General features: G+C 45.0%; 1 protein-coding gene across 1 annotated transcript in view; it reads left to right on the top strand.

Moving 5' to 3' along the window:
* Positions 1 to 15,184, top strand: part of LOC127578707 (protein NDRG3-like) — a 103,712-nt gene extending 88,528 nt beyond the window's left edge. Inside the window, exon 16 of the mRNA XM_052031035.1 lies at positions 15,144 to 15,184. Coding sequence (XP_051886995.1) covers positions 15,144 to 15,169 — 26 coding nt within the window. The 3' untranslated portion in view covers positions 15,170 to 15,184. The remainder of the gene's footprint in view (positions 1 to 15,143) is intronic.
* The last annotated feature ends 11,105 nt before the right edge of the window (positions 15,185 to 26,289 follow it).

The raw sequence follows: 26,289 nt of genomic DNA on the forward strand, positions 1-26,289 counted from the left end.
CAAGTGACAATAATAAACCAATACCAATACTAATTGAGAGTCCAACATACATCCCATTGAATGGGACTCAGTATGTTACAGCTGTAATTATCAGCCCCTTTGATTGGGAATCCACTCAGTGTCTTTTTACAGCTCCCAGGCATGGGCAAGAACTTGGAATGGGGCAGGCAGCCCTCTGCCCATTGGCTGAACCCAGCCTGGTCTCTGTGAAGGACACCACAGCCAGGGCCCAGGAACAGACCCACGAGGAGATCCCAGAGCTTGGCCCGTGCACTCCATCTCCACCACTACCTCATGTGCATCAGGCGGCTAATGATCAGGGGCCACACCAACTAGCAGAAGAACTGCTACAGTGCCCAAAAGTGGTCTTGTCCAACCCTCAAATAATTAGATGTGGCCTTGACGGGGTGTGGGGCAGATGTCCCAAGAATAACAGTGATTGGTTGTGGGACACTGCTGTTACATTTTTAAATTTATTCATCTTTATTTACTCATTCACAGGATGTGACCTCTGGCAAGGGCAGCAGTTATTATACATTAGAGTCATAGAGTTATACAGCACAGAAACAGGCCCTTCAGCCCAACTCCTCCATACTGACCAAGATGTCTATCCAAGCTAGTCTCATTTGCCTGCATTTAGCCCATATCCCTCTGAACCTTTTCTCTCCATGTACCTGTCCAACCGCCTCTTAAATGTCCTAATTGTACCCACCTCTACCACTTCTTCTGGCAGCTCGTTCCATATACCCACCACCCATATTCGTCATTGCCCTTGAGAGGTTGATGTTGACCACCTTCTTGAACAGCTGCAGTTCTTCTGGCGTAAGTCTTCCCACAGTGCAGGGAGTTAGACCCAGTGACAATGAAGGAACAACAGTATACACCTGTATTGTGGAGGGTCGTGGCTGTCACATGACAGCACTGCCCCCTACCTGGTCGGAAGACACACCACTGCCAATCAAGGTTTGTCCCCACCCCACCCATCGGCGCACACCTGACCATTGGCCTTTGTAATCGATTAGTCCTTGCTGGCACCAGGCCATTGGCCTTTGTAAATTACCTGGGCTGGACCCCCCAGCCCTCCAGCACTATAAAGAGTGCCACATGTGCTTGGTTCTCTCTCTTTTGTCTCCGAGTAATCACCCTGCCTCACTCCAGGCCAAGGACCGTGGACGGCGCTGGAGAAATCATTGGTGAGGTGTGCACTGTTAAAGGGTTAGGAGCATCCTAGTGTCCCTAGTAGCATAGAGCTGTGCCTGCACTGAGTCAAGGGGAGGCGGATATTGTATTGTTTTTCCTTGATTGTCTGTACCTAGTTCGCTCTGTGTGTGTGTGTGTGTGTGTGTGTGTGTGTGTGTGTGTGTGTGTGTGTGTATTTTACCCACGTTGTGATTTTCCCACACTCACTATAAACTGTGTGCGTATGTGTGTGTTATCCCCGTTACCATTTTCCCACGTTTGTCTTTTGTAAATAAATCATTTATGCCCAGACTGTGTTCAGAGTCCTTGCCTTCTGAGACACTGAATCTGTTTCACAACAACACCCAATGTGATTTTGAGGGGAATTTGCAAGTGGCGCAGCTCCCACTTGACAGCTTCGCGTGAAGGAAGTGAGTGTGTAGAGGCTAAGGGAGTGTAGGGGCCAAGTACGCACTGGGAATCTGGCTGGATTACAAAGTGCAGTTTGACTTCCCTCGAAAAGTGCAGGATCTTAAAAAAAGCTGGGTTTCATGAGAGCTCGTGCAGACCTTCTTGTCACAGAATACCGTGGGCTCACCAACCTCCCCCCTCCTCTGCCAATTGCTCACTCTTTTCCATGTCACGTGCACCTTGAAAGAACTAATGATCTAAAAGAAACAAAAAGACCAGGGTAATTTCCCTTTGTGGCTTTATCTTCTGAAATGGTTTAACTTCCCCTTTCCAGATGTGAATGAGTTGTATGAATTTGATAGTCGTCATTGCCATGGCTAGCTGTAGCAACACATTCAGTATCCGAGTCCTAACCATCTTCCCTTCTCCCCCCCTACCCCTGTGACCTTACTGACCACCAGTAGATATCCAGTCCTGGTGCAGGGTCTCGACCAGAAACTTCGACGATTCCTTTCCCTCCACAGATGCTGCCTGACCCACTGAGTTCCTCCAGCAGATTGTTCGTTGCTCCACATTCCAGCATCTGCAGTCTCTTGTGTCTCCAGTAGATTTTCATTGCCTGGACACATGGATTTCAGAATCTTTATTACTTTTCAAATCTTAAGAAAATGAGGATTTAAGAAAATGTATTTTAGGGATCTGGATGTCACTGGTTAATCACTGGTAGCTCTTGAGAGGTAATGGCAGGCCACCTTCTTGAACCACAGCAATCCTTCTGGTGAAAGTGCTCCCACTGTGCTGTTGGGCAGGGAGTTACAGGATTCAGACCCAACAATAAAGAAAGACCGATGATACATTTCCAAGGCTGAATGGTGCATGACTTGGAGGGGATCTGTAGGCAGTGGGGTTCCAGTGGTCCTGTTGCTGTTATCCTCCTTGGTATTTAGAGGCTGTTTGTTCAAGAGAAGCTGTTGGAGTCCCAATGTTTAGGGTGGTTGATGGGCACCGATCACGTGGGCTGCTTTGTCTTGGATGGTGCCGAGTTTCTTATGTTGGCACTGTTGGATTCGACTGTTTTAAGTAGTTTTTTTTAACATGTGTGGTGTTTAATACACCTCAAGCGGCTGTACAAGGTATAACCACTTTTTAGCTTAATAGTTCGTCCATCAGGTGAATACGTGTTTTCTCATTGGTTGGTTTTGCCACAGGTATCTAATAGGTTTTCTGATTGGACTATTGTTAGCTCAGGAGTACCTCTTATCTCAGGTAAAAAAGGTGTAGTTTTTTGTTAATCTCTCTCTTGCTCTCTTCTCCCTGGCCCCAGCTCATTTGAGTTCCTTTGTCTCGGCTCATCTCCCAGTAGTAAAGCTGGTGCCATGTGCCCTGTGACTGTTTCTTTCTTTTAAACTTTCCCAATAAAACTTTGTGAAGCACCAAATTGTTTTCAACTCATTCTTGGACTCCTGAAAGAAGCTGCCTGAATGTTGTTGAGGTCTTGCTGCATGCGGGCATGGACTGCTTCATTTGCTGGAGAGTGGTGAATGGAATTGAATATTGTGCAACTTTTAGCAAACATCCCCTTTCCTCACCTTATGATGGCAGGTAGGTAATTGATGTAGCAGCTGAACCAGGTTGGGTCAAGGATACCTCCCTGAGGAAGTTGAATGATGCTTGACCTCTAACAACCACAATCAAGTTCCTTTATGCAAGATGTTCTTTAAAATTCTTGTAATCTTAATACTACATAATTGCAACAGCTCTTTACTGTGGGATGTCTCCCACAGACATCATGGGAAAAAGAACCTGTCCCTGTGCTGTATTGTTCTATGTAGTGTTCAGTGTTCTATGAAGGAGAGAAGCTGAAGTCACAGCATGAAACATTCACAAATTTTCTGTTTTCAATCATGAATAAAGGGAATTTCTCCAAAATTTTAACTTTGATTTTCTCCGTACAGGCACAGACCTTGAAAACTTTGCCAACAACTGCCACATTTTTGATGGGTTTCTGTCAGGATGGATATAACTTCACCTGGTCTAAAACTTTTTGCTGACTTTCCTGGATATGTCTGGTTGGGAGAATCAGAATCGGATTTATTATCGCTGACTTATATGACGTGAAGTTTGTTGTTTTGCAACAGCAGTACAGTGCAAAGGCATGAAATTATTATAAATTAAAAAATAAATACATAGTGCAAAAAAAAGGAATGAGGTAGTGTTCATGGACCATTCAGAAATCTGATGGCAAAGGGGGTGCCTTAGAACAGACATGAGGAGGAATTTCTTTAGCCAGATGGTGGTGAATCTGTGGAATTCACTGCCACAGACGGCTGTGGAGGCCAAGTCATTGGGTATATTTAAAGCGGAGGTTGATAGGTTCTTGATTAGTAGGGGCATCAAAGGTTACGGGGAGAAGGCAGGAGAATGGGGTTGAGAGGGAAAAATAAATCAGCCATGATTGATGAGCCAAATGGTCTAATTCTGCTCCTATGTCTTATGGTCTTATGGAAGAAGCTGTTTCTGAATCATTGAGTGTGGGTCTTCAGGCTCCTTTACCTCCTCCCCAATGGTAGTAACGAGAAGAGGACATGTCCCGGATGGTCAGGGTCTTTAGTGATGGATGCTGCCTTCTTGAGGCACCGCCTCTTGATGTCCTCGATGGCAGGGAGGGTGTGCCCGTGATGGAGCTGGCTGAGTCTACAACCCTCGGCAGCCTCTTGCGATCCTGCGCATTGGAGCCTCCATACCAGGCTGTGATACAACCAGTCAATCCTCTCCGATACATCTATAGAAATTTGTAAAAGTCTTTTGTGACATACTGAATCTCCTCAAACTCCTAACGAAGTAGTGTTGCTGGTGTGCCTTCTTCGTGATTGCATCATTGTGCTGGGCTCATGATAGGTCCTCCAAGAAGGAACTTGAGAACGACCAGGAACTTGAAACTGCTCATCCTTTCCATTGCTGACCCCTCAGTGAGAACTGGTGTGTGCTCTCCCGATTTTCTCCTTCCTGAAGTCCACAATCCATTCCTTGGTCTTGATGATGTTGATTGCAAGGTTGTTGTTGCAACACCACTCAACCAGCCGATCTATCGCTCCCTTGTAGAACCATTGTTGTGTTGAGCACGGCGTTGGCTGGGTTGGGGAGGAGGTTTGGTATGGGTGGATGGAGGATGATGGTGTGGAATTGTTCATGAACATGTGAGATGCCGCCATCCCTACCACCCACTCCCTCCAGGTGACCTTCGGGGCCAGTGTACAGTTGCTCTGGACAATTCACTGGCGCTTGTACAGTTTTCTTGCAAAAGCCCACGAGTCTTTGGCTGAAGTGGAACCTGCCAGAGAGATGCCCCTTGCCCAGTGCAGTCTTTTAATTTGCTGCACTTCATTTTGATCCTCTGTGTGTTGGCCGAATCCATTGGCAGAGAGCTGAGATAGGCACCACTCGAAGGTTTCTGAATTGAAGATTAAGGTAGCACAGTGGTTATATTACTGAGTGAATAATCCAGCAGCCTGGCTTGACAATCGTGGGGCAAGGGTGGGCAATTTAAATACAGTTATCTGAAAATATCAGCAATTTAAGGGCGCAGTTAGTGGAACTGCTGCCTCACAGCACCAGAGGCCGGGTTCAATCCTGACTTCGGGTGCTGTCTATGTGGAGTTTGCACGTTCTCTCTGTAACTGTACGAGTTTTCTTGGGTTTCTCCAGTTTCCTCCCACATCCCAAGGACGTGCGGGTTGGTAGGTTAGTTGCCCGCTGTAAATTGCTCCTAGTGTGTAGGTGAGTGGTAGCATCTGAGGGGGGTGGGGGGTGGGGGGAGTTGATGAGAGTGTGAGGAGAATAAAAAATGGGATGAACGTAAGATTAGTGTAAATGGGTGGTTGGTGGTCAGCATGGATTCAGTGGGCCGAAGGGTCTGTTTCCATGCTGTATCTCTCTAGGACTCTTCTGCAGACTTACATTCCTATGGATGTCATTGCCCTCCATGTATTGATGTTGACTTCAGGTTTGCTGCATTTGTAACACATTAATCAAGGATCTACCAAATTAATTGTGATCTTGCTCAACAGAGATGAGCATAGTGAAAAGTCAAAGTCGAGTTTAAACAGTCTGATCAAATATTTCATGGAGACTGATGGGATCTTGCCATGTCCTATTGATCACTGTGTTTGCATTGTTTAAAAATGAGGGATTGTCCTTTTAAGACAGAGGAGGTGAAACATTTTCTCTCAGAGGGTAGTGAATCATTGGAACTCTTCATCACCCTTTATGGAAGCAGGGCCTTGGAATGTTTTAAAGGCAGAGGTAGATAAGTTTTTAATAAGCAAGGGGTGAAAGGTTACATGGGAATGCAGAGCTAAATTGAATGGCAGGATAGGGTCCTAAAACGTACGTTCATATGATCCCTGCATCACTTTCAAAAACCTAGGAATGTCTTGATGAACCAAATGGACTCTTCCTGTGCTGTAAGATGCCACAGTCAAGTCAAATCAAGTTGAGTTTATTGTCATGTGTACATGTACGGTGAGGTACAGGTACAATGAAAAGTTTGCTTGCAGGAGCATCATAAGCACAAAGTTTCAGACAACACACAGGACATAAATCATCCATAAATCACAACTGTCGAAATGGTTTTGCATCAAATGCTTCTTTTATTCCTTGCATTTCTAAGGCACTTTTTTCAACTTTGGGCTATTCCACTGAAGTACTTCTAATGGGAGGTCAGTATTATAATAAAGGAAACTTGAGCTAATCATTGCTCAAAATCAGCAATGTCAAACTGCGCCCAAATGAAAGTTCTCAGCCAGAAACATTGACTGTCCAGATGCTGCCTGACCCGCTGAGTTCCTCCAGCAGATCGTTTCTTGCTTCAGCAGCTGCAGTCTTTCATGGTTCCCTCTTTAAAATGATCGCACATCTGGCTTTTCAGTGATGTGGAGTGAGGGATGAATATCGACCAGGACACCTTGACCCACTGAGTTCCTCCAGCAGTTTCTTTTTTGCCCCAGGAATAAATCCTCTGACCTCTTTATGAAATTGTACCAAGCATTTTTCCTGCACCTGTGGGAGCCAGCGGAGCTTCGAGTTAACATCTCCATGGAAAGGTGATCAGTTCAACAAGGGTATGAGTGAGATTTGAAGCCACATCTTTCTACTTCAAAGGCAAGAATATTAGTCACCTCGCCAAGAGCCAAAAGCTCCGTCAGAGAAGGGCAGATTTATCACGTTTCTCGCTGTTGTTCAGTAAAACCTTTGACCTTTTATATTGTTCCACTGTATAGATTAGACTATCAGTAAGAAAATACTTTCCAATTAAAGAATTAAGATATGAATCAGAGAGATGGCTGTGGTATTTCTGTGGGGGGTTGGTGTGGGAAATAGGTCCTTTGGGTCGCAAATATATGTCGTCGCTAATATGCGCTTTGGAAAGAGTTATTGAGTCATGATTACACAGCACAGAAACAGGCCCTTCAGCCCAACTCATCCGTGCCAACCAAGGTGCCTCCCTGAGCCAGTCCCATTTGCCTGCATTTGGCCCATATCCCTCTAACCTTTCCTTTCCATGAACCTGTCCAAATGTATTTTAAATGGTGTTAATGTACCAGCCTCTACCACTTGCACTGGCAGCTTGTTCCACATACCCACCAACCTCTTGTGTGAAAAACTTGCCCCTCAGGTCCCCTTTATTGGTATTGGTTCATTATTGTCACTTGTACCGAGGTACAGTGAAAAACTTGTCTTGCATACCAATCGTACAGATAATTCATTACACAGTGCATTGAGGTAGTACAGGGTAAAAACAATAACAGAATACAGAGTAAAGTGTTACAGCTACAGGGAAGTGCAGTGCAGGTAGACGATAAGGTGCAAGGTCATAACAAGGTAGATTGTGAGGTCAAGAGTCCATCTCATCGCATAAGGGAACTGTTCAATAGTCTTATCACAGTGGGATAGAAGCTGTCCTTGAGCCTGGTGGTATGTGCCCTCAGGCTCCTTTATCTTCTGCCTGAGGGGAGAAGAGAGAATGTCCCGGGTGGGTGGGGTCTTTGATTATGCTGGCTGCTTCACCAAGGCAGCGAGAGGTATAGACAGAGTCCATGGAGGGGAGGCTGGTTTTCATGATGTGCTGGGCTGTGTCCACAACTTTCTGCAGTTTCTTGCAGTCCTGGGCAGAGAAGTTGCCATACCAAGCCATGGTGCATCCAAATAGGATGCTTTCTATGGCGCATTGATAGAAGCTGGTGACTGTCAAAGGGGACATTCCAAATTTCTTTAGCCTCCCGAGGAAGTAGAGGCACTGGTGAGCTTTCTTGGCCATGGCGTCTACGTGGTTGGACCAGGACAGGCTATTGGTGATATTCACTCCTAGGAACTTGAAGCTCTAATCTTTCCCCTCTCACTTTAAAGCTATAGTTTTAAGTTCCCCCAACCCTGGAAAAAGATTGTGACTGTCTATCCTATCCATGCCTCTCATGATTTTATAAACCCCTATCTGGTCACCCCTCAGCCTCCTTCATTATAGGGAAAACAGTCTCAGCCAATCCAGTCTCTCCTTATAACTCAAGCCCTCCAGTCCCAGCAACATCCCTGTGAATCTTTCCTGCACCCTCTCTGGATTAATCACATCCTTCCTACAGTGTGGCGACCAGAACTACACACAACATTCCAGGTGTGGTCTCACCAACGTCTTATACAGCTGTAATATGATGTCCCAGCTCACTGCCCCATCTGATAGAGGCAAGCATGCTAAATGCCTTCTTCACCATTTTGTCTACCTGTGTCACAACTTTCAGGCAACTATGTACTTGTACCCCTCGGGGTCTCTCTTCTACAGCACTCTCAAGGGTCTTGTCATTTACTCTGCGAGTCTTGTCCTGGTTTAACTTAACAAAGTGCAACACTTCACACTCGTCTGAGTTAAATTCCATCTGCCGTTCCTTTGCTCAATTTCCCAGTTGATCTAGAACTTGTTGTAACCTCAGACAAGCTTCTTCACGGTCTATCACACCGTCAGTTTTGGTGTCATCCACAAACTTGTTAATCATGCCACCCACCTTCTCATCCAAATCGTTAACATGGATGACAAACAGCACGGGACCCAATACTGATCCCTGCGGCACACCACTGGTCACAGGCCTCCAATCTGAAAAACAACCCTCCACTACTGCCAAGCCAACTTTGTATCTAACTGGCTAGCTCACCCTGGATCCCATATGATCTCGCCTTCTGGGCCGGCCTACCATGTGTGATCTTGTTAAAAGCCTGTTTAAAGTCCATGTAGACAACATCTACTGCCCTGCCCTTGCCAATCCTCTTCAAAAATCTTGATTAAATTCATGAGACGCAATTTCCCACAAACAAATCCATGCTGACTATTGCTAATCGGTCCTTGCCTTTCCAAATGCAGATAGGTCCTGTCTCTCAGAAACCCCTCCAGTAACTTTCCCACCACTGATGGTAAGCTCACCAGTCTGTAGTTCCCTGGCTTGTCCTTGCAGCCCTTCTTAAATAAAGGAACAACATTAACCATCTTCCAGACTCTTATTGCTTCACCTGTAGCAAAGGAAGATACAAAAGTCCCTACCAGGGCCCCTGCAATTTCTTTTCTTACTTCTCATTATCTCCTAGGGTACACTTGGTCAGGCCATGGGGACTTATCCACCTTTATGCTTTTCAAGACTGCCAACACTTCCTCTTTTGTAATATTCAGGATATCATTATTCCCTTCCCTGAATTCCCTAGCTTCCATGAGCTTCTCCACAGTAAATACGGATGAGAAGTATTCATTTAAGACTTCATCTATCTCTTGTGGCTCCACACATAGGTGACCACACTGATCCTTAAGGGGCCCTGCCATCAAAATTAGCCTTGCCCCAATTTAGGATTTTAACTTGTGGACCAGTCCTATCTCTTTCCACAACTGTTTTAAAACTAATAAAATGATGGTCACTGTTCCCGAAGTGCTCCCTCACTGACACATCAGTCACTCACCCAACCTCATTTCCCAAGAGGAGGTCAAGTGTATTCAATTGAATGAAGCATCATTAACTTTGTTGGTCTGTGTCCTGGTGAAACCATCCTGATGTGCTTCAGGAAATACACAAGGACTTAGGAGCTTAAAACAGGGTGAGGCAGTTTATTTGAAGTCCTCTTCCAACTTCTAGCTCAAAAGTCAAAGTCAAGTTTATTGTCATATGCACAAGTACATGTGTGCACAGGTGCAATGAAAAACTTACTTGCAGCAGCATCACAGGCACATAGCATCAGATAAGCAGCAGTCACGAGAAAAACATAAATTAAACATAAATTATGCACGACTTTTACAAGAAAGAACGCAATTAAAACAAAGTCCATTTTAGTGCAAAATGATCAAAGTAATCACAGTGTTGGTAAACTGTAGTGATTAGGGATGTGCCACATGGTTCAAGAACTAAATGGTTGAAGGGAAGTAGCTCTTCTTGAACCTGGTGGTGTGGGACTTCAGGCTTCTGTGCCTCCTGCCCGATGGTAGCTGTGAAAAGATGGCATGGTCTGGCTGGTGGGGATCTTTGACGATGGATGTTTCCTTCTTGAGGCAGCGCCTCCTGTAGACACCACCGATGGTGGAGAGGGATGTGCCTGTGATGTATTGGGCAGAGTCCACTACTCCCTACAGCTTCTTACGTTCTTGCGCACTCAAATTGCCATAGCTGCCTATCTAGTACTGATAACATCAATATTTGCATATACTACAAACATAGCTCATGATAGTGTAGTCATGGAAATGAATGGTTTAGAAACTGACGCAGCACCGACTTTGAGTAAATACTTGAGGATGATTTATCCACTCCAGCCGAAATTACCAGCTCCCAACACACAATGGGGAAGGAAGAACATCTACAAAGAGACAGCAGAGATGATCTAAAATAACAGATAACGCTGGAAATACTCAGTAGGTTAGGTAGCGTTTGCGGGAAGAGAAACAGGGTTAGTCTTTCACGTAACAGACGTTGTAGAAAAAAAGACACCAAGAGGATGTGAAATATTTTTACATGTCGGCTGGCTGGGATCTGGAATGAGTGGCCTGGTAGGGTGGTAGAAACAACATTCAAGAATAGACTTCAAAAGAGGAATGGGATTAGTACTGTAAGAAAATAACAGTTACGGGTCTGTGGAGAAAGGGAAGGGAAAAAAGTGTGCATGTTAGTAGGTTAATTGGCCAGTGTACCCCCAATGTAGATGGGTGGTAGAATCTACAGAGAATTACTGGGGATGTTTGTTGACTACAGCTCCGCTTTCAATACTATAATTCCAAGCAAACTCGTTTCCAAACTCATAGACCTAGGACTCAACGCCTCCCTCTGCAACTGGATCCTTGACTTCCTGACCAACAGACCGCAATCAGTAAAGACAGGCAGCAGCACCTTGGCCACGATTATCCTCAACATTGGTGCCCCAAAGGCTGTGTCCTCAGCCCCCGACTTTACTCCCTATACACTCACAACTGCATGGCCAGGTTCTAGTCTGACACCATCTACAAGTTTGCAGATGACACCACTATAGTGGGCCAATCTCAAATAGAGGTGAGTCAGAGTACAGGAAGGAGATAGAGAGCCTAGTGACATGGTTTCATGACAACAACCTTTCCCTCAGTGTCAGCAAAACAAAAGAGCTGGTCATTGATTTCAGGAAGGGGGGCAGTGCATATGTTCCTGTCTACATCAATGGTGCTGACGTCAAGAGGGTTGAGAGCTTCAAGTTCCTTGGAGTGAACACCAATAGCCTGTCCTGGTCCAACCACGTAGACACCACGGCTAAGAAAGCTCACCAGCGCCTCTACTTCCTCAGGAGGCTAAAGAAATTTGGCATGTCCCCTTTAACCCTCACCAATTTTTATCAATGCACCACAGAAAGCATCCTACCTGGATGCATCATGGCTTGGTGTGGCAACTGCTCTGCCCAAGACTGCAAGAAACTGCAGAGAGTTGTGGATACAGTTCAGCACATCACAGAAACCAGCCTCCCCTCCATGGACTCTGTCTATACTTCTCGCTGCCTCAGTAAAGCAGCCAACATAATCAAAGACCCCACCCACCCCAGACACTCTATCTTCTCCCCCCCTCCCATCGGGCAGAAGATACAAAAGCCTGAAAGCACGTACCACCAGGCTTAAGGACAGCTTCTATCCCGCTGTGATAAGACTATTGAACGGTCCCCTAGTACAATAAGATGGATTCTTGACCTCACAATCTACTTCGTTATGGTTTTGCACCTCATTGTCTGCCTGCACTGCACTTCCTCTGAACTGTAACATGATATTATGCATTTTATTATTGTTTTACCTCAATGCACTGTTGTAATGAAATGATCTGTATGGACGGCATGCAAAGCAAAGTTTTTCACTGTACTTCAGTACATATGACAGTAATAAACCAATTTACCAATTTACCAATTTAGAATGAAGTGGCTTAGAATGGGATTGGTGTAAAAATGGGTGCTTGATGATCAGTGTGGACTCAGTGTGCTGAAGAGCCAGTTTCTATGCTGTATCTCTCAATGATGCTTGGAGTGGAACTGACCGTACCAGCTCTTTCAAAGAGCAATCCAAAGTCAATGGGTCACATGGCTTCCTAATGTATTGTACTAATCTATAATACCATGACTCCGAGCTCATCACTAGTAAATGAAATCATATTCAGCAATGAGATTGATTAAAGTGAGGGATCAGGAGAATAAAGTAGAAAGCCAAGATGATATTGAAGCCTATTGCCCTCTTCCAATAATGCTGGTCCACTCCTGCTCTTGTCCTGTTTCTTTCCTTCATCTGTTCTAAGTCCATTAATTTAACCAGGTCTTTCCTATAACAGGATGACCAAAACTGTACCCAGTACTCCAAGTGCGGATAGTCAAAATCTTTTTCCCATGGAAGGAGTATCAAAACCAAGGAGGCTTAAGGCGAGAGGCAGGAGTTTTAAAGAGGATCTGAGGAGTAGGTTTATTAAGCAGGGACTGACTGATATCTGGAATATGCTGCCAGTGAAAATGTTGCATCAGATACTATCCTTATGCTTAAGAGGCATTTAGACAGTCACTTAAATAGGTAAAGGTATGGAAGGAAATGATCCTAATGTGGGCAACTGGGATAGACTCTGACCTCACGATTTACCTTGTTGTGACCTTGCACCTTATTGCACTGCACTTCCTCTGCAGCTGACACTTTACTCTGTACTGTTATTGTTTTTACCTGTACTACATCAATGCACTCTGTACTAACTCAATGTAACTGCACTGTGCAATGAATTGACCTGTACGATCGGTATGCAAGACAAGTTTTTCACTGTACCTCGGTACGAGTGACAATAATAAACCAATACCAATAATGTAGATGGGCAAAAAGGTCAGCATTGACGTGATGGACTGAAGGGCCTGGTTTTGTGCTCTACAACTCAATGACTCTATGCTACTCAGCAGGTCAGACAGCATTGTGGAGAGAATATTTTTGGTCAACACCTTCCAAAAGCAAAAAAGGGAAACAGAAACCACTAAGGGCAAACAAAGTAAAAGAGACAGGGTGTAAGAGTAGGGAGATGATGCTGCAACTGCATAAAATATTAATCAGGCTATGCTAGAGTACTGCATATGATCCTGGTTAACATATTACAGGAAGGACATGATAAGGTTTGACAGAGATCAAAAGAGGTTTCCAAGAATATTGCTGGGGGTAGAGAGATTTCGTTATGAGGAAGGATTATGGTTGTTTCCCTTGGAACAGAGCTTGCTGAGGGAAGATTTATTCAAGGTGTATAACATTTTAGGAAGGACTGGACAGGGTTTTAGAGGAGGAATACCAGCGAGGTAAATAACCAGAGAGCAGAGAATTAAAGTGTTAGCCCAGAGGTTTATAAGGGAGTAGAGGCAGCATTTTTCCATCCAATGAGTGGTGGAACTCGGTCTGAAAGAATTTTGGTGGCAGAAGCTCTTCTCGTGTTGTGATCCGTGAGGCTAGGAACTGCGAGCTGGAATTAGTCCCAATAGCTGTACTTCAGCCAACATGGACACATGGGTCAAATGGCTTCTTTCTCTGTCAAAGTTCTATGAAAGGTGACTTGTTTTACACTGATAGGTGCTAATAATGTAGAAAACAATTTAAGTTATATCAAAAGCCAGTGTTGTAGAATAAGTAATTTATGGGGGGGTTAATTACTAGTGGAAATGTAACTGAAGGTTATGTGGTTACATTACTGGGCTAATAACCTAGGAGCCTAGCTTGACAATTGATTGTTATGAGTTCAAATCCCACCAAGGCTGTTGAGCAGTTTAACTTAAGTTAGCGAAACAGTGCTTTTGTTAAAAAGATAGTATCAGTAATGGGGACTATGAAACCAGCGGACCGTTGTGACTTTTGGTCTGCCAATCTCCCTCGCAATTTTTCTGAGTACCTGCATTGCACTTTCTCTGTAATTGCAACACTATATTCTGCCTTCTGTTTCCTTTTTACTACCTTGATGTAATCGTGTGTGGCACGACCTGTGAAGGAATTTAAGCGGATGGAATAATGAATAGCCAGTGCGGTCACCTTGTTTGTTCAGTGGTGGAGATCTCAGCTGAGTCAGAAGGGTGAAAGCTCACAGTCTATGCCACAGACTTCATTACATAATTGTGGCTGTAGTGGAGAGGATGGACTGTACTGTTGGCTGAAGCACTGCACTTAGACTGCCTACTTCCTCAAGACGATGTGAAAGATGCTGTCGGAGGAAGAGCTGTGAATTAGCCAGTTGGCACCATCCCAAATACCATAAACCTAGCCTCGCATTAGCACACTCTGTATGGTCACACTGTCATTAACTCGCTCACTACAAGCAATACAGCAACCTGAAGAATCAAAAACAGCAAATGCTAGAAAAGCGTCAGGCAGCACTTAGAACATACAACAGCATAGGACAGGCCCTTCAGCCCACGATATCTGTGCTGTACATGATGCCAAATTAAACTTGTATCTTCTGCCTGCACATGGTCCATATCCCTCCATTCCCTGCATGTTCACGTCTATCTGAAAGCCTCTTAAATGCCTCTATTGTATCTGCTTCTACCACCAAGTGGAAAGAGCATCTGTCAATGTTTCAGGGTCTGTGACCCTTCGTCAGAACTGGGAAAGAAAGCGAAGCAACTAGATCTTCAGTTGGAGGGGAGGGATGTGTAGAACAAAGGGGATATCTGTGAAAGGATATACATAAGAACATAAGAAATAGCAGCAGGAGCCTGCTCCACCTTTCAATAAGATCATGGCTGATCTGGCCGTGGACTCAGCTCCACCTACCTGCCTGCGGTGGATATTCGTTGACAAAGGTGTTGGAGCAAATCGGCCCTCTATGGGCATTAGTTATGCTGCTGGTTCTTTGCACAGTGGGAGCTAACACGATAAGCAAATGTTGTTCATATGTACGGGTAAGGAAGTTGTGGGCATGCTGGAAGCGTGGCGACACTTGCGGGCTGCCCGCAGAACACTCTACGCAAAAGATGTATTTCACAGTGTGTTTCAATGTACATGCGACTAATAAAGATATCTTAATCTACAGGACTAATGGGAAGCTGTTCAACATAAGGAGACTACCCTTCCTGACGAAGATCACCCCAACCTCAGTAAGTAGACATACGTTTACAGGTGGTGCTTGCACTGGGCAACACACAGAAACTGAGCTCCAAGTCGTCAACTCATTCTCTGCAGCAACCTAGACACTGGGTCTTACACTTGACATCTACAGGACAGAGATCCTCTGTCAAACATGCGTCAAATGCCACCCTTCACCAATACAGGTCCACAGCGAGCTCCTGGTTCAATTCCCAAGTCCCCAGAACCATCTCTCAGTGAGGACCACACCATGAACACACCGACATATGTACAACTTAAGATCTCTGTTCACTGGCTAAGATCATGTTACACAAACACTGAATGTTACCTACACTTGTTTCTTCTGTGTACACACTTTGGGACATAAATTTACTAATTTATTATTGTTCTCTCTGTTGAGAGATGAGCATGTAGTTTTAGTTGTACATAATATTTTGCATAAAATAATATCTAGTTTTTAATCATGTTGTCTCTAAGTTCAGTTACTGTTCTGTATGTAAATGCAATCTGCTGTTATCTTGAGGTCCTAATACACTGGACAACTCAAATTTCCTTTGCTTCTTAATAATATTGTGGTTCCTTCATGCCTCAGTCAATGTCAAGCAGAAGTTGAGGTCATTATCTGGAGGCACTGAGTTTTAGGAACTAGCACATTAAAGCAGTACACAGCCCTGTGCGGTAAGCACAGTACGCCATTTGATCTTGTGCACGGTTTGGCACATCACATTTGTACAGAGGTGTTATGTTGCAGTGTAGATCACATGATTCTTTCCACATTACAGGTGGCAATTCTCTTCGCTAACTGCCCTAAGAAGTGCAAACAAAGCACCAAGACTCATCTGTGGCTGATTTGAAGAGTGTTCAGCATTTCCAACGAACTTTGGTTGGACCACAGTTAGAATTCTGTGAACAGTTCTGTTTCCTATGTTAGAGAAAGAGTGTTGAGGCCCTGGTGAAAGATTTGGTGCAGATGATACAAATTATGAAGAATCTGAAATTCGTTCTCAGTCCATTGTGTTACGCTTGCTGTTTATTGTGGCTGTGTGTCGCTCTTGCTTTGATAATTGGTTTCATTGACAGCGAACGACTGAATTTTGTTAACAAGCACAAGGTGCAGTTGCTGTTTTGTGCACTTATTGCCACCTTGAAGGAAGAACTTCTTGGCACCAGGAAGAGACTGAGGCTCTAGTACTGAAAAGCTTCCTGCATTTGTCGGTAGCCACTCCAAGTGGGATCCTGCACCTTGCACGAGAGAATCATTGATGAATGGAGTTGATCTTCGCAACCCATGGGAGGACCTAGTACCAGATAGTGAGCCACGGTCCTGCTCCAGACAATTTGGGAAATTTCCTCTGGAAAATCAAAGACTGAGAGTTGTCCTCATAGAGGTCTTTAATATCGAGAAGGGGTTTGATAGGATAGATGTAGAGATGATACGTCATTTGTCAAGAAACCATTAATAAATCCAGTTAAATTCACCTGAGAGTGGTGGGACTATGGAACTCACTTCTGTGTGGAGAACACTATAGTATGGTATCTGGACCCCCCTATGTGACTACTGAGCAAACTCACCTTGGCCCAGGAGCACCAACACATCTGTTTATTCGAAAGGCTAGACTGATTTTACCAGTTTGTACAAACAATCCAGATAGCAGTCAATAAGATGACACTGTAGTGAGAGGTAGAAGCCTTAAAGCAATGATTATCCTTTTACAACAACACACACAAAATGCTGGAGGAACTCAGTGGGTCAGGCAGCATCCGTGGAGGGAAATAAACAGTCGACGTTTTGGGTCGAGACCCTTCATCGGGACTGGAAAGGAAAAGGGCAGAAGCCAGAATAGGAAGGTGGGGGGAGGGGAGGAGCACAGGGTGGCAGGTGAAAGATGAGTCCGGGAGGGAGGGACCCTCTTCCTTTCCAGTCCTGATGATGGGTCTCAACTCAAAACGTCGTCTGTTTATTTCCCTTGAAGGAAAAGCTGCTTGGCACCAGGAAGAGACTGAGGCTCTAGTACTGAACATCTTCAACCCCCACAGCCCCATCTCAGTGAATTCAGAGCCCAGCATAGTCTTGAACTATTCCGCTGCCTTTGCCTCCGTCCCCATTTAAGATAAGATTAAGATTAAGATTAAGATCTCTTTATTAGTCATATGTACATCAGAACACACAGTGAAAGGCATCTTTTTTGCATAGAGTGTTCTGGGGGCAGCCCGCAAGTGTCGCCACGCTTCAGGCGCCAACACAGCATGACCACAATTTCCTAACCCGTACGTCTTTGGAAGGTGGGAGGAAACCGGAGCACCCGGACAAAACCCACGCAGACACAGGGAGAACGTACAAACTACTTACAGGACAGCGGGTCGCTGGCGCTGTAAAGCATTACGCTAACTGCTACACTACCGTGCCTGCAAAGACTTCCCATTCCGGACTGTAGACCCTTTCTCCCCTCTCCAGCGTTCCCAATCCAACTGGCCCCATCCTTCTGGCCTCTCACTCTCTCTAGATCTATTTATAGATTCATAGTTATACAGCATGTGAACAGGCCCTTTGGCCCAACTTGCCCAGACCGACCAAGATGCCTATCTAAACTAATCCCATTTTCCTGCATTTGGCCCATATCCCTCTAAAACTTTCCTATCCATGCACCTGTCCACATGTCTTTTAAACGTTGCAGTTGAACCCACCTCTACCACCTCCTCTGGCAGCTCGTTCTACATACCCACCACCCTCTTGCGTGGAAAATTTGCTCCTCAGATCCCCTTTGAATCATTCCCCTGTACCTTCTCGAGTTTAGGTGATCTCATGAAACTTGCAAAATTCTTACAGTAGCAACAAACAAGGTGCTGGAGAAACTCACCGAGTCAGGCAGCATCTGTGGAGAGAAATGGACAGTCGACGTATTCTGCTAAGTGGTCACCAAGTCTGTTTGATGAAGGGTCTCAACCTGAAACGGCGACTGTCCATTTCCATTTCCTCCCACAGATGCTGCTCAACCTATTGAGTTCCTCCAGCATCTTGTTAGTTGCTCCAGGTTCCAGCATCTGCAGTCTCTTGTGCCTCCAAAATTCTTACTGGCTGAATGCATCATTGAATCCTGCAGCTCATCAAGAGCCCACCCTAACACCGTTGTCAAACTCAATGACAAGCACAGAGATATTTGGCTTCTCCCTTGTAGACACCAGATGTCAACACTCATACTTCCCAACTGGGCCAAGGCCCAACCACTGAACATCAGGCCATTGTCTCCCAGTTACTGACCTCATTTCCTCAGGACATCCTTCCTCCACAGCCTCCAACCTCACACAGTCTCCCAACGCCACACAGCCACTTCCTGCCTCCTTTCGCAGATTCACCTTGGGAATGTCTGTGATCGACTTAGACCAAAGTTGTCAAGGTAACAAAACCAGCTGAAAGGGAAGGTGGAAATAAATTCAGGTTGAAACTGAAACATATTTTCTGTGGAGAGAGGGGAAATTGTTGAATTCATTATTAAGAACAGCTACTTCCCTTCAACCATTCGGTTCTTGAACCAACCTGCACAACCCTAATCAGTACCTCAGTATAGCAACACTGTGACCACTTTGCATTACATGGACCTTTTTTGTTCTGATTGTGTTCCTTCTTGTATAATTTATATTTAATTTATGTTTTTCTTAGGAATGTTGTGTAGCGGTTAGCGTAACGCTTTACAGCACCAGCGACCAGGGTTCAATTCCGGCTGCTGTCTGTAAGGAGTTTGTATGTTCTTCCCGTGTCTGCATGGGTTTCCTCCGGGTGCTCCGGTTTCCTCCCACATTCCAAAGACGTACGGGTTAGGAAGTTGTGGGCATGCTATGTTGGTGCCAGAAGCGTGGTGACACTTGCGGGCTGCCCCCAGAACACTCTACGCAAAGGATACATTTCACTGTGTTTCGATGTACATGTGACTAATAAAGATATCTTATCCTATCTTATCTAATGTTATGTGCCTGTGATGCTGCTGCAGGTAAGTTTTTCATTGTACCAATGCATACATGTACCTATGCATACAACAATAAACTTGACTTTGACTTTGAAAAGCCCCGAGGACTGGAACCTGCTGAGATGGAAGATGAGGTGCTGTTTCTTGAGCTTACATTGGGCATCGCTGGAACAATGTAGAAGGTTGGAAACAGGAATACAAGGTGGGAGTGGGACTGAACATTAAAGTGATAGGTGACTGGTGTCTCAGGACCTCCCCTGTGGACTGAACGAAGATATTTTGCAAAGTGGTCACCCAATCTGTGTTTGGTTTCTTCAATGTGGAGGAGACCACATTGTGAACACAGAACACGGTACAATAAATTGGAAAATGATATGCTGATTGGGAACAATACAGTGAGCTGGAAGGAGCAGCAGAGTCTAAATCTATTTCCATCATCCTCCAAGGTGTTTGCGCTGTGAAATCCATGACAACATTAAGCACATTGGTCCTGAATTTCCTCTGTCAGTGCTACACTCCTGGGTTAGAAGCTCAGCTGTTTTATTCATCAGTAGGAATTGGGCATCACCAGCGAGGCCAGAGGTTATTGTCCATCTCCAACTGGCCTTCTGAAAGTATGGATCCGCTGCCTTCTTGAACCACTGCACTGCTTCTTGTGAAGGTGTTCCCATAGGATTGGGAGTTCCAGGATTTAAACCCAGCTACGATGAAGGAACAGTGATGAACAAACTGTTAAAGTACCAAGTTGCTCTAGTGCAGTTTGTAGACCATACACACTGCAGTCACAGTGAGCCAGTGATGGAAAGAATGAATGTTTAGGGTAGTGGATTGGGTGGGCTGCTTTGTCTGGGCAGTGCTGAGTTTCCGGTTTGCACCCATCCAGACGAGCGGAGACTATTCCATCACATTCCTGGCTTCTGCCGTGTAGATAGTAGGAAGACTTTGGGCAGTCGGGAGGTGAGTCACTCACCACAGGATATTCAGCCTCTGCCTTGTTGTTTGCATTCTCACTGCTGAATAACAAACCTTTGGGTTCCCACTCCAGAAACGTGAGCAAACATCCAGGCCGCCTCTCCAGTGCAGTGTCGAGGGAGTGCTGACCTGTCAGCAGTGCCATTTCTTTGGATGAGGCATTAACCTAGCATCCTGTCTGCCCTGCCAGATGACGTCAATACAAATAAAATTCAGCCATCAACTTTCCACTCTGTGCCCTGAATTATCACGCAAACTCAAAATCTCTGCCTCTCCATTGCTGTATTGGCAACATATTTTCAACCACTTAAGAAAATATTAATCCATTTAAATTAAATATGGTACACACTTGTTCCTGATACTGTCTAGCAAATGTCACCCTCCCAGATCTGGTGCAATATATAAGCCACAAGCCATTGCTTTATCTCCAGTCACTAACCACAATTTTGTTACTATAGATAATTCAGATGTATTAATACCTCTGTTAGTAAATGGGTACAACATGTGGCTCTTATTCTTGCTATGGGGATGAACAGTTCTTCCCCACACCCCCAATAAATAAGACATGCCTGTGATAACTTCCCTTTTCCATTGCATCAACTTACCATAACCCCCATCTCGAAGAGAAAATGCTCCAGAAGAGTTCTTTTTCCACTCTATCAGTCATACAGGCAGTAATCAGCACGTTGTTTGGTTAAACACGCAAAACGCTGGAGGAACTCAGCAGGTCAGTTGTGGACGCAGCTCAGCACATCACAGAAACCAGCCTCCCATCTGTGGACTCTGTCCACACTTCTCGCTCCTCGGTAAAGCAGCCAACATAATCAAAGACCCCACTCGCCCTGGACATTCTCTCTTCTCCCCCCTCCCCTCAGGCAGAAGATTCAAAAGCCCGAAAGCACGTACCACCAGGCTCAAGGACAGCTTCTATCCCGCTGTTATAAGACTATTGAACGGTTCCCTAAGATGGACTCTTGACCTCACGATCTACCTTGCCATGGCCTTGCACGTTATTGTCTGCCTGCACTGCACTTTCTCTGTAACTGTAACGCTTTATTCTGCATTCTGTTCTTGTTTTCCCTTGTACTACCTCAATGCACTGATGTGATGAAATGATCTGTATGGATGGCAGTTTTTCACTATACCTCGGTATATGTGACAATAAGATAAGACCTTAATAAGATATCTTTATTAGTTACATGTACATTGAAACACACAGTGAAATGCTTCTTTGCACAGAGTGTTCTGGGGGCAGCCTGCAAGTGTCACCACACTTCTAGCACCAATAATAAACCAATTTACCAATTTCTATGGAAGGAAATAGACAGTTGACATTTTGGGTCAAGAACCTTCAGCTGGACTACTTTACTATCCCCTCTGACCTCCACCTCTCTGAGGCAGAACAGTGTGTCCTCAGCAGAGGCCTCACCTTCATACCCCTGCACCTGCACCTCAATGAGGTCCATGCGCACCTCAATGAGGTCCATGCCCACCTCAATGAGGCCCGTGCCCACCTCAGTGAGTTCTGTGCCCACCTCAACGAGTTCTATGCCCACTTCAACAAGTTCCGTGCCTGCCACAAAGCCCAGCTCTTCTTCTGATGCCTCTGATTCCACACCTCCTTCTTTGACAAGGATTCCTGCTCCTGCCTCAGACACTTCTCCTCCTCTTGGACACCCCCCCTCTGGCCTTCTGTCCTCTTTGGACCTTTTCCTTTCTAATTGCCGATGGGACATCAACCGTCTTGACTTCACCCACTCTAACCTCACGCCCCCCGAGCAGTCCAGATGAAGGGCCTCGACCTGAAACATCGAATGTCCATTTCCCTCCACAGATGCTGCCTGACCTGTTAAGTTCCTCTGGCGTTTTATGTGTTGCTCCCGATTCCAGCATCCGCAGTCCCTCTTGTGTCAACATTTGGGTAAGTTTGCATTTTCTGCCTCTCAGTGAGAATGCTCAGAATTCCATCCATTAGCACTGCCAAAATCAAAGTCAAAGTCGAGTTTATTGTCAAATGCACAAGTACACGTATGCACAGGGGCAATGAAAAACTTACTTGCAGCAAGCGTCACAGGCATATAGCATCATATAAGCAACATTCACAAGAAAAACATAAATTAAACAATTTTTACAAGAAGGAACACAATTAGAACAAAAAAAAATCCATTTTAGTGCAAAGTTATCAAAGTGGTCACTGTGTTATTATACTGAGGCAGTGATTAGGGTTGTGCAGGTTGGTTCAAGAACCGAATGGTTGAAGGGAAGTAGCTGTTCTTGAACCTGGTGGTGTGGGACTTCAGGCTTTCTGTACCTCCTGCCCGATGGTAACTGCAAGAAGATCTCTGTTCTCTGCGGGGAGGGTATTTCTTTTTAATTTTTTTAATTTCAAAAATAAACTTTATAAAAATATATACAAGAGATACGAAAAGAAGTGAAAGACTTCCTTTACATTCATAGCATTATTCAGTCTATACATTCATGGTGTTATCAGTTCTATACATCTGTAGTGTGATTACATTCTGTATACAGAGCACCATTACCATTCACGTGGTCCCCTTAGAGCAAAACAAAAAAGAGGGGAAGTTTAAATGAAATTTATGAGGCAAGTTTTCTTACACAGAGTGTGGTAGGTGCCTGGAATGTGCTGCCAGAGGAAATGGTCGAAGTAGTGTTTAAGAGCCATTTAGGCAGGCATACGAACAGGAAGGGAATGGAGGGATATAGACCATGTGCAGGCAATGAGATTAGTTTGGATTGGACATCATGGTTGGCACAGACGTCATGGGCCAGAAGCCCTGTTCCTGTGCTGTACTGTTCTATGTTCTACGTTCTGGTGTTTGTGAGGCCTTAGCACAGGTACTATCCACTAAATGTCTAGTAGCAGAAGGACCTTCACCCAACATGGTAGATGGACCAGTGTTGCTGAGCTCCTGGGTGTTTAGGGATCTAACAAGCCCCGTTTGAAAGATCCGTCCCCACTCACCACATCTTGCTGCTGAACACAAGAGGCACTGAAGGGGAGGGTGTAGATTATATTGCTGGAAAGATTATGTGTTCACAATAAAGTAACAGGGAACATTGAAAGCATTGGTTCAAATTCCTCAGGAAAGCATCACTGATCTAATCTTCTTTGACTGGTCTGTCCATGACCTGACCCCACCATTGCCAGGAACACACCCATCCATATATTTTATTTTAATTCATTCACAACATCTGACTTTGTGGGCATGGGCTGCATTTAATGCCCAATTATAAGGTGGTTGTCACCCTCTTGAACTGTTGCAGGCTGCACAGAGAAGGTGCTCCCATGCCATTGGTGCGTGCAGAGTTTCTGAATTCAGACCCCGTGTCAACGAAAGAACAACAATATAGTTCCAAGCCCTGGATTGGGTGTGAGTTGAAGGGAAGTTGCAGCTGCCATATTACAATGCACCCATTGCCCTTATCTTTCAAGGTGGCAGTGATGGTTAGTTTGTGTAGTATTATCACAGAAGCCTTGGCCAGCAGCTGCAGGACATCTTGTAGATGGTACATATCGGTACCTGATGGTGGAGGGAATGAACGTTTAAGGTGATCAAAACTGTGCCAACCAATGTTCTATGGGTAATCATTGGTCATAAACTTAATTGTCTACATCAACAGTGCTGAGGTCGAGAGGGTTGAGAGCTTCAAGTTCCTGGGAGTGAACATCACCAACAGCCTGTCCTGGTCAAATCATGTAGATGCCATGGCCAAGAAAGCTCACCAGCACCTCTACTTCCTCAGGCTAAAGAAATTCGATATGTCCCCTTTGACACTCACCAATTTTTATCAATGCACCATAGAAAGCTTCCTATCTGGATGCATCACAGCTTGGTACAGCAACTGCTCTGCCCAGGACCGCAAGAAACTGCAGAGAGTTGTGGACACAGCCCAGCACGTCACGGAAACCAGCCTCCCCTCCTTGGACTCTGTCTTTACCTCTCGCTGCCTTGGTGAAACAGCCAGCATAATCAAAGACCCCACCCACCCAGGTCATTCTCTCTTCTTCCATCAGGTAGAAGATACAGGAGCCTGAGGGCACATACCACCAGGCTTAAGGACAGCTTCTATCCCACTGTAACAAGACTATTGAACGATGAAATGGACTCTGACCTCACAATCTACCTTGTTGTGACCTTGCACCTTATTCCACTGCACTTTCTCTGTAGCTGTGACACTTTACTCTGTACTGTTATTGTTTTTATCCTGTACTACCTCAATGCACTCTGTACTACCTCAATGCACTCTGTACTAACCCAATGTAACTGCACTGTGTAATGAATTGACCTGTACGATCAGTATGCAAGACAAGTTTTTCACCGTACCTCGGTACAAGTGACAATGGTAAACCAATACCAATACCAAATAATCGACTCCACTACATCAATACCAGAGACTGGCTACATCAGCCCCACAGGACACAACTGGGTGTTGGGTTCAGGTTGGAATACATATCAAAGTAATCCTTAGACCTCAGGCTTGGGTCAGTTCAGGCCCGGCTGGCTCCTTATAAATAAATGCACTGAGGTTCAGTACCTTGAAGTGTGAAAGGACGGTTGGGAGGGTGCATGGAGCACAGGAATTGGTTCTCAGCGAATCCCTTCAATGAATATCATGTGTAGTAATATCATGGACATTTGTAGTGACTTCTCACAGATCCCTCCTGCAATTTCACTTCATTTACAGGAGTCGATGTTGATGTATGGAGGGTGCACATGAGATATTGCCTGTTCATCGTCAAACCATTGGTTAACTATATCTGAGGTACACCATTCCAACTAGTCAGAGCAGGATACAAATTACCAAAAGGAGACACTAAATTTCTGACGTAAAAAAATGGACTCCTCCTTATGGACTCTTGCAACTGGACTCCAGTGGGATTTGACTAAATATGTTGGGTTTGGGTCAGGTTGGGTATCAAAAGTATTATAAGCTTGGGACAGATTTGGATTGGTTGTGGTCAGGCTAGGATTGAGTCTGGTTTTAATTTTAAGTAGAGCTCTAACTTGTGGGGCAAGTTTTTTACACAGAGAGTGGTGGGTGCCTGGAATGTGCTGCCAGGGGTGGTAGCAGAGGTCAAGACGACAGAGACGTTCAAGAGGCTCTTAGATAGGCACATGAATGTGCAGAGAATGGGGGATATGGACATTGTGTAGGCAGAAGGGATTAGTTTAGTTAGGTGTTTAATTAGTAAGTTAATTTCTTGCAAATTTCTAAAGCTGTATGGTGGAGAGCATTCTGACTGGTTACATCACCGCCTGCTATGGAAGCTCCAACGTGCAGGATCGAAAGAGGCTGCAGAGGGTTGTAGACTCAGCCAGCTCCATCACGGGCACAACCCTTCCCACCATCGAGGACATCTTCGAGAGGTGGTGCCTCAAGGAGGTGGCATTCATCACTAAGGACCCTCACCATCTGGAACATGCCCTCTTTGCATTACTACCATCGCGGAGGAGGTACAGGAGCCTGAAGACCCACACCCAATGTTTCAGGAACAGCTTCTTCCCCTCCACCATTCAGATTTCTGAACAGTCCATGAACCCATGAACACTACCTCATTATTCCTCTTTTGCACTATTTATTTATTTTTGTAACTTAGGGTAATTTTTATGGCTTTATGTCTTGCACTGTACTGCTGCCACAAAACAACAAATTTCACGATGTATGTCAGTGATAATAAACCTGATTCTGATAAACCCGGTCCTAATTAGTTCGGCACAGCATCATGGGCCAAAGGGCCTGTTCCTGCACTGTACTGTTCTATGTTCGATGTAACCAAGACAATAGTCACGAAAGAGCCTGCTGGTTGGTACTCTGTATTGGTGGCTGACTTATGATCAATCAATGCCTCTTCACAAGTCAGGCACGAGACAGAATGCTCACAAGCTACCTGGAAGTGTACCACCATGACATCACTCGAGGAGCTCAATGCTATCAAGGGTAAAGTAGTCCACTGTATTGATGCCCTTCCCACTTAACTCAATTTCTACCCTGTCTCCTGCAGTGCATGGTAAGATTATGATCTGCCTACAGGATGCACAGCAATAAATCACCAAGTTTATCTTGACAGCATCTCGCAGCCTCCTGACTGCCATGACCAATGCAGATGCAAGCAGCATCAAGGAAATGTTCTGCATG

Source organism: Pristis pectinata, chromosome 16, assembly GCF_009764475.1.
Source record: "Pristis pectinata isolate sPriPec2 chromosome 16, sPriPec2.1.pri, whole genome shotgun sequence".
Lineage (NCBI taxonomy): Eukaryota > Metazoa > Chordata > Chondrichthyes > Rhinopristiformes > Pristidae > Pristis > Pristis pectinata.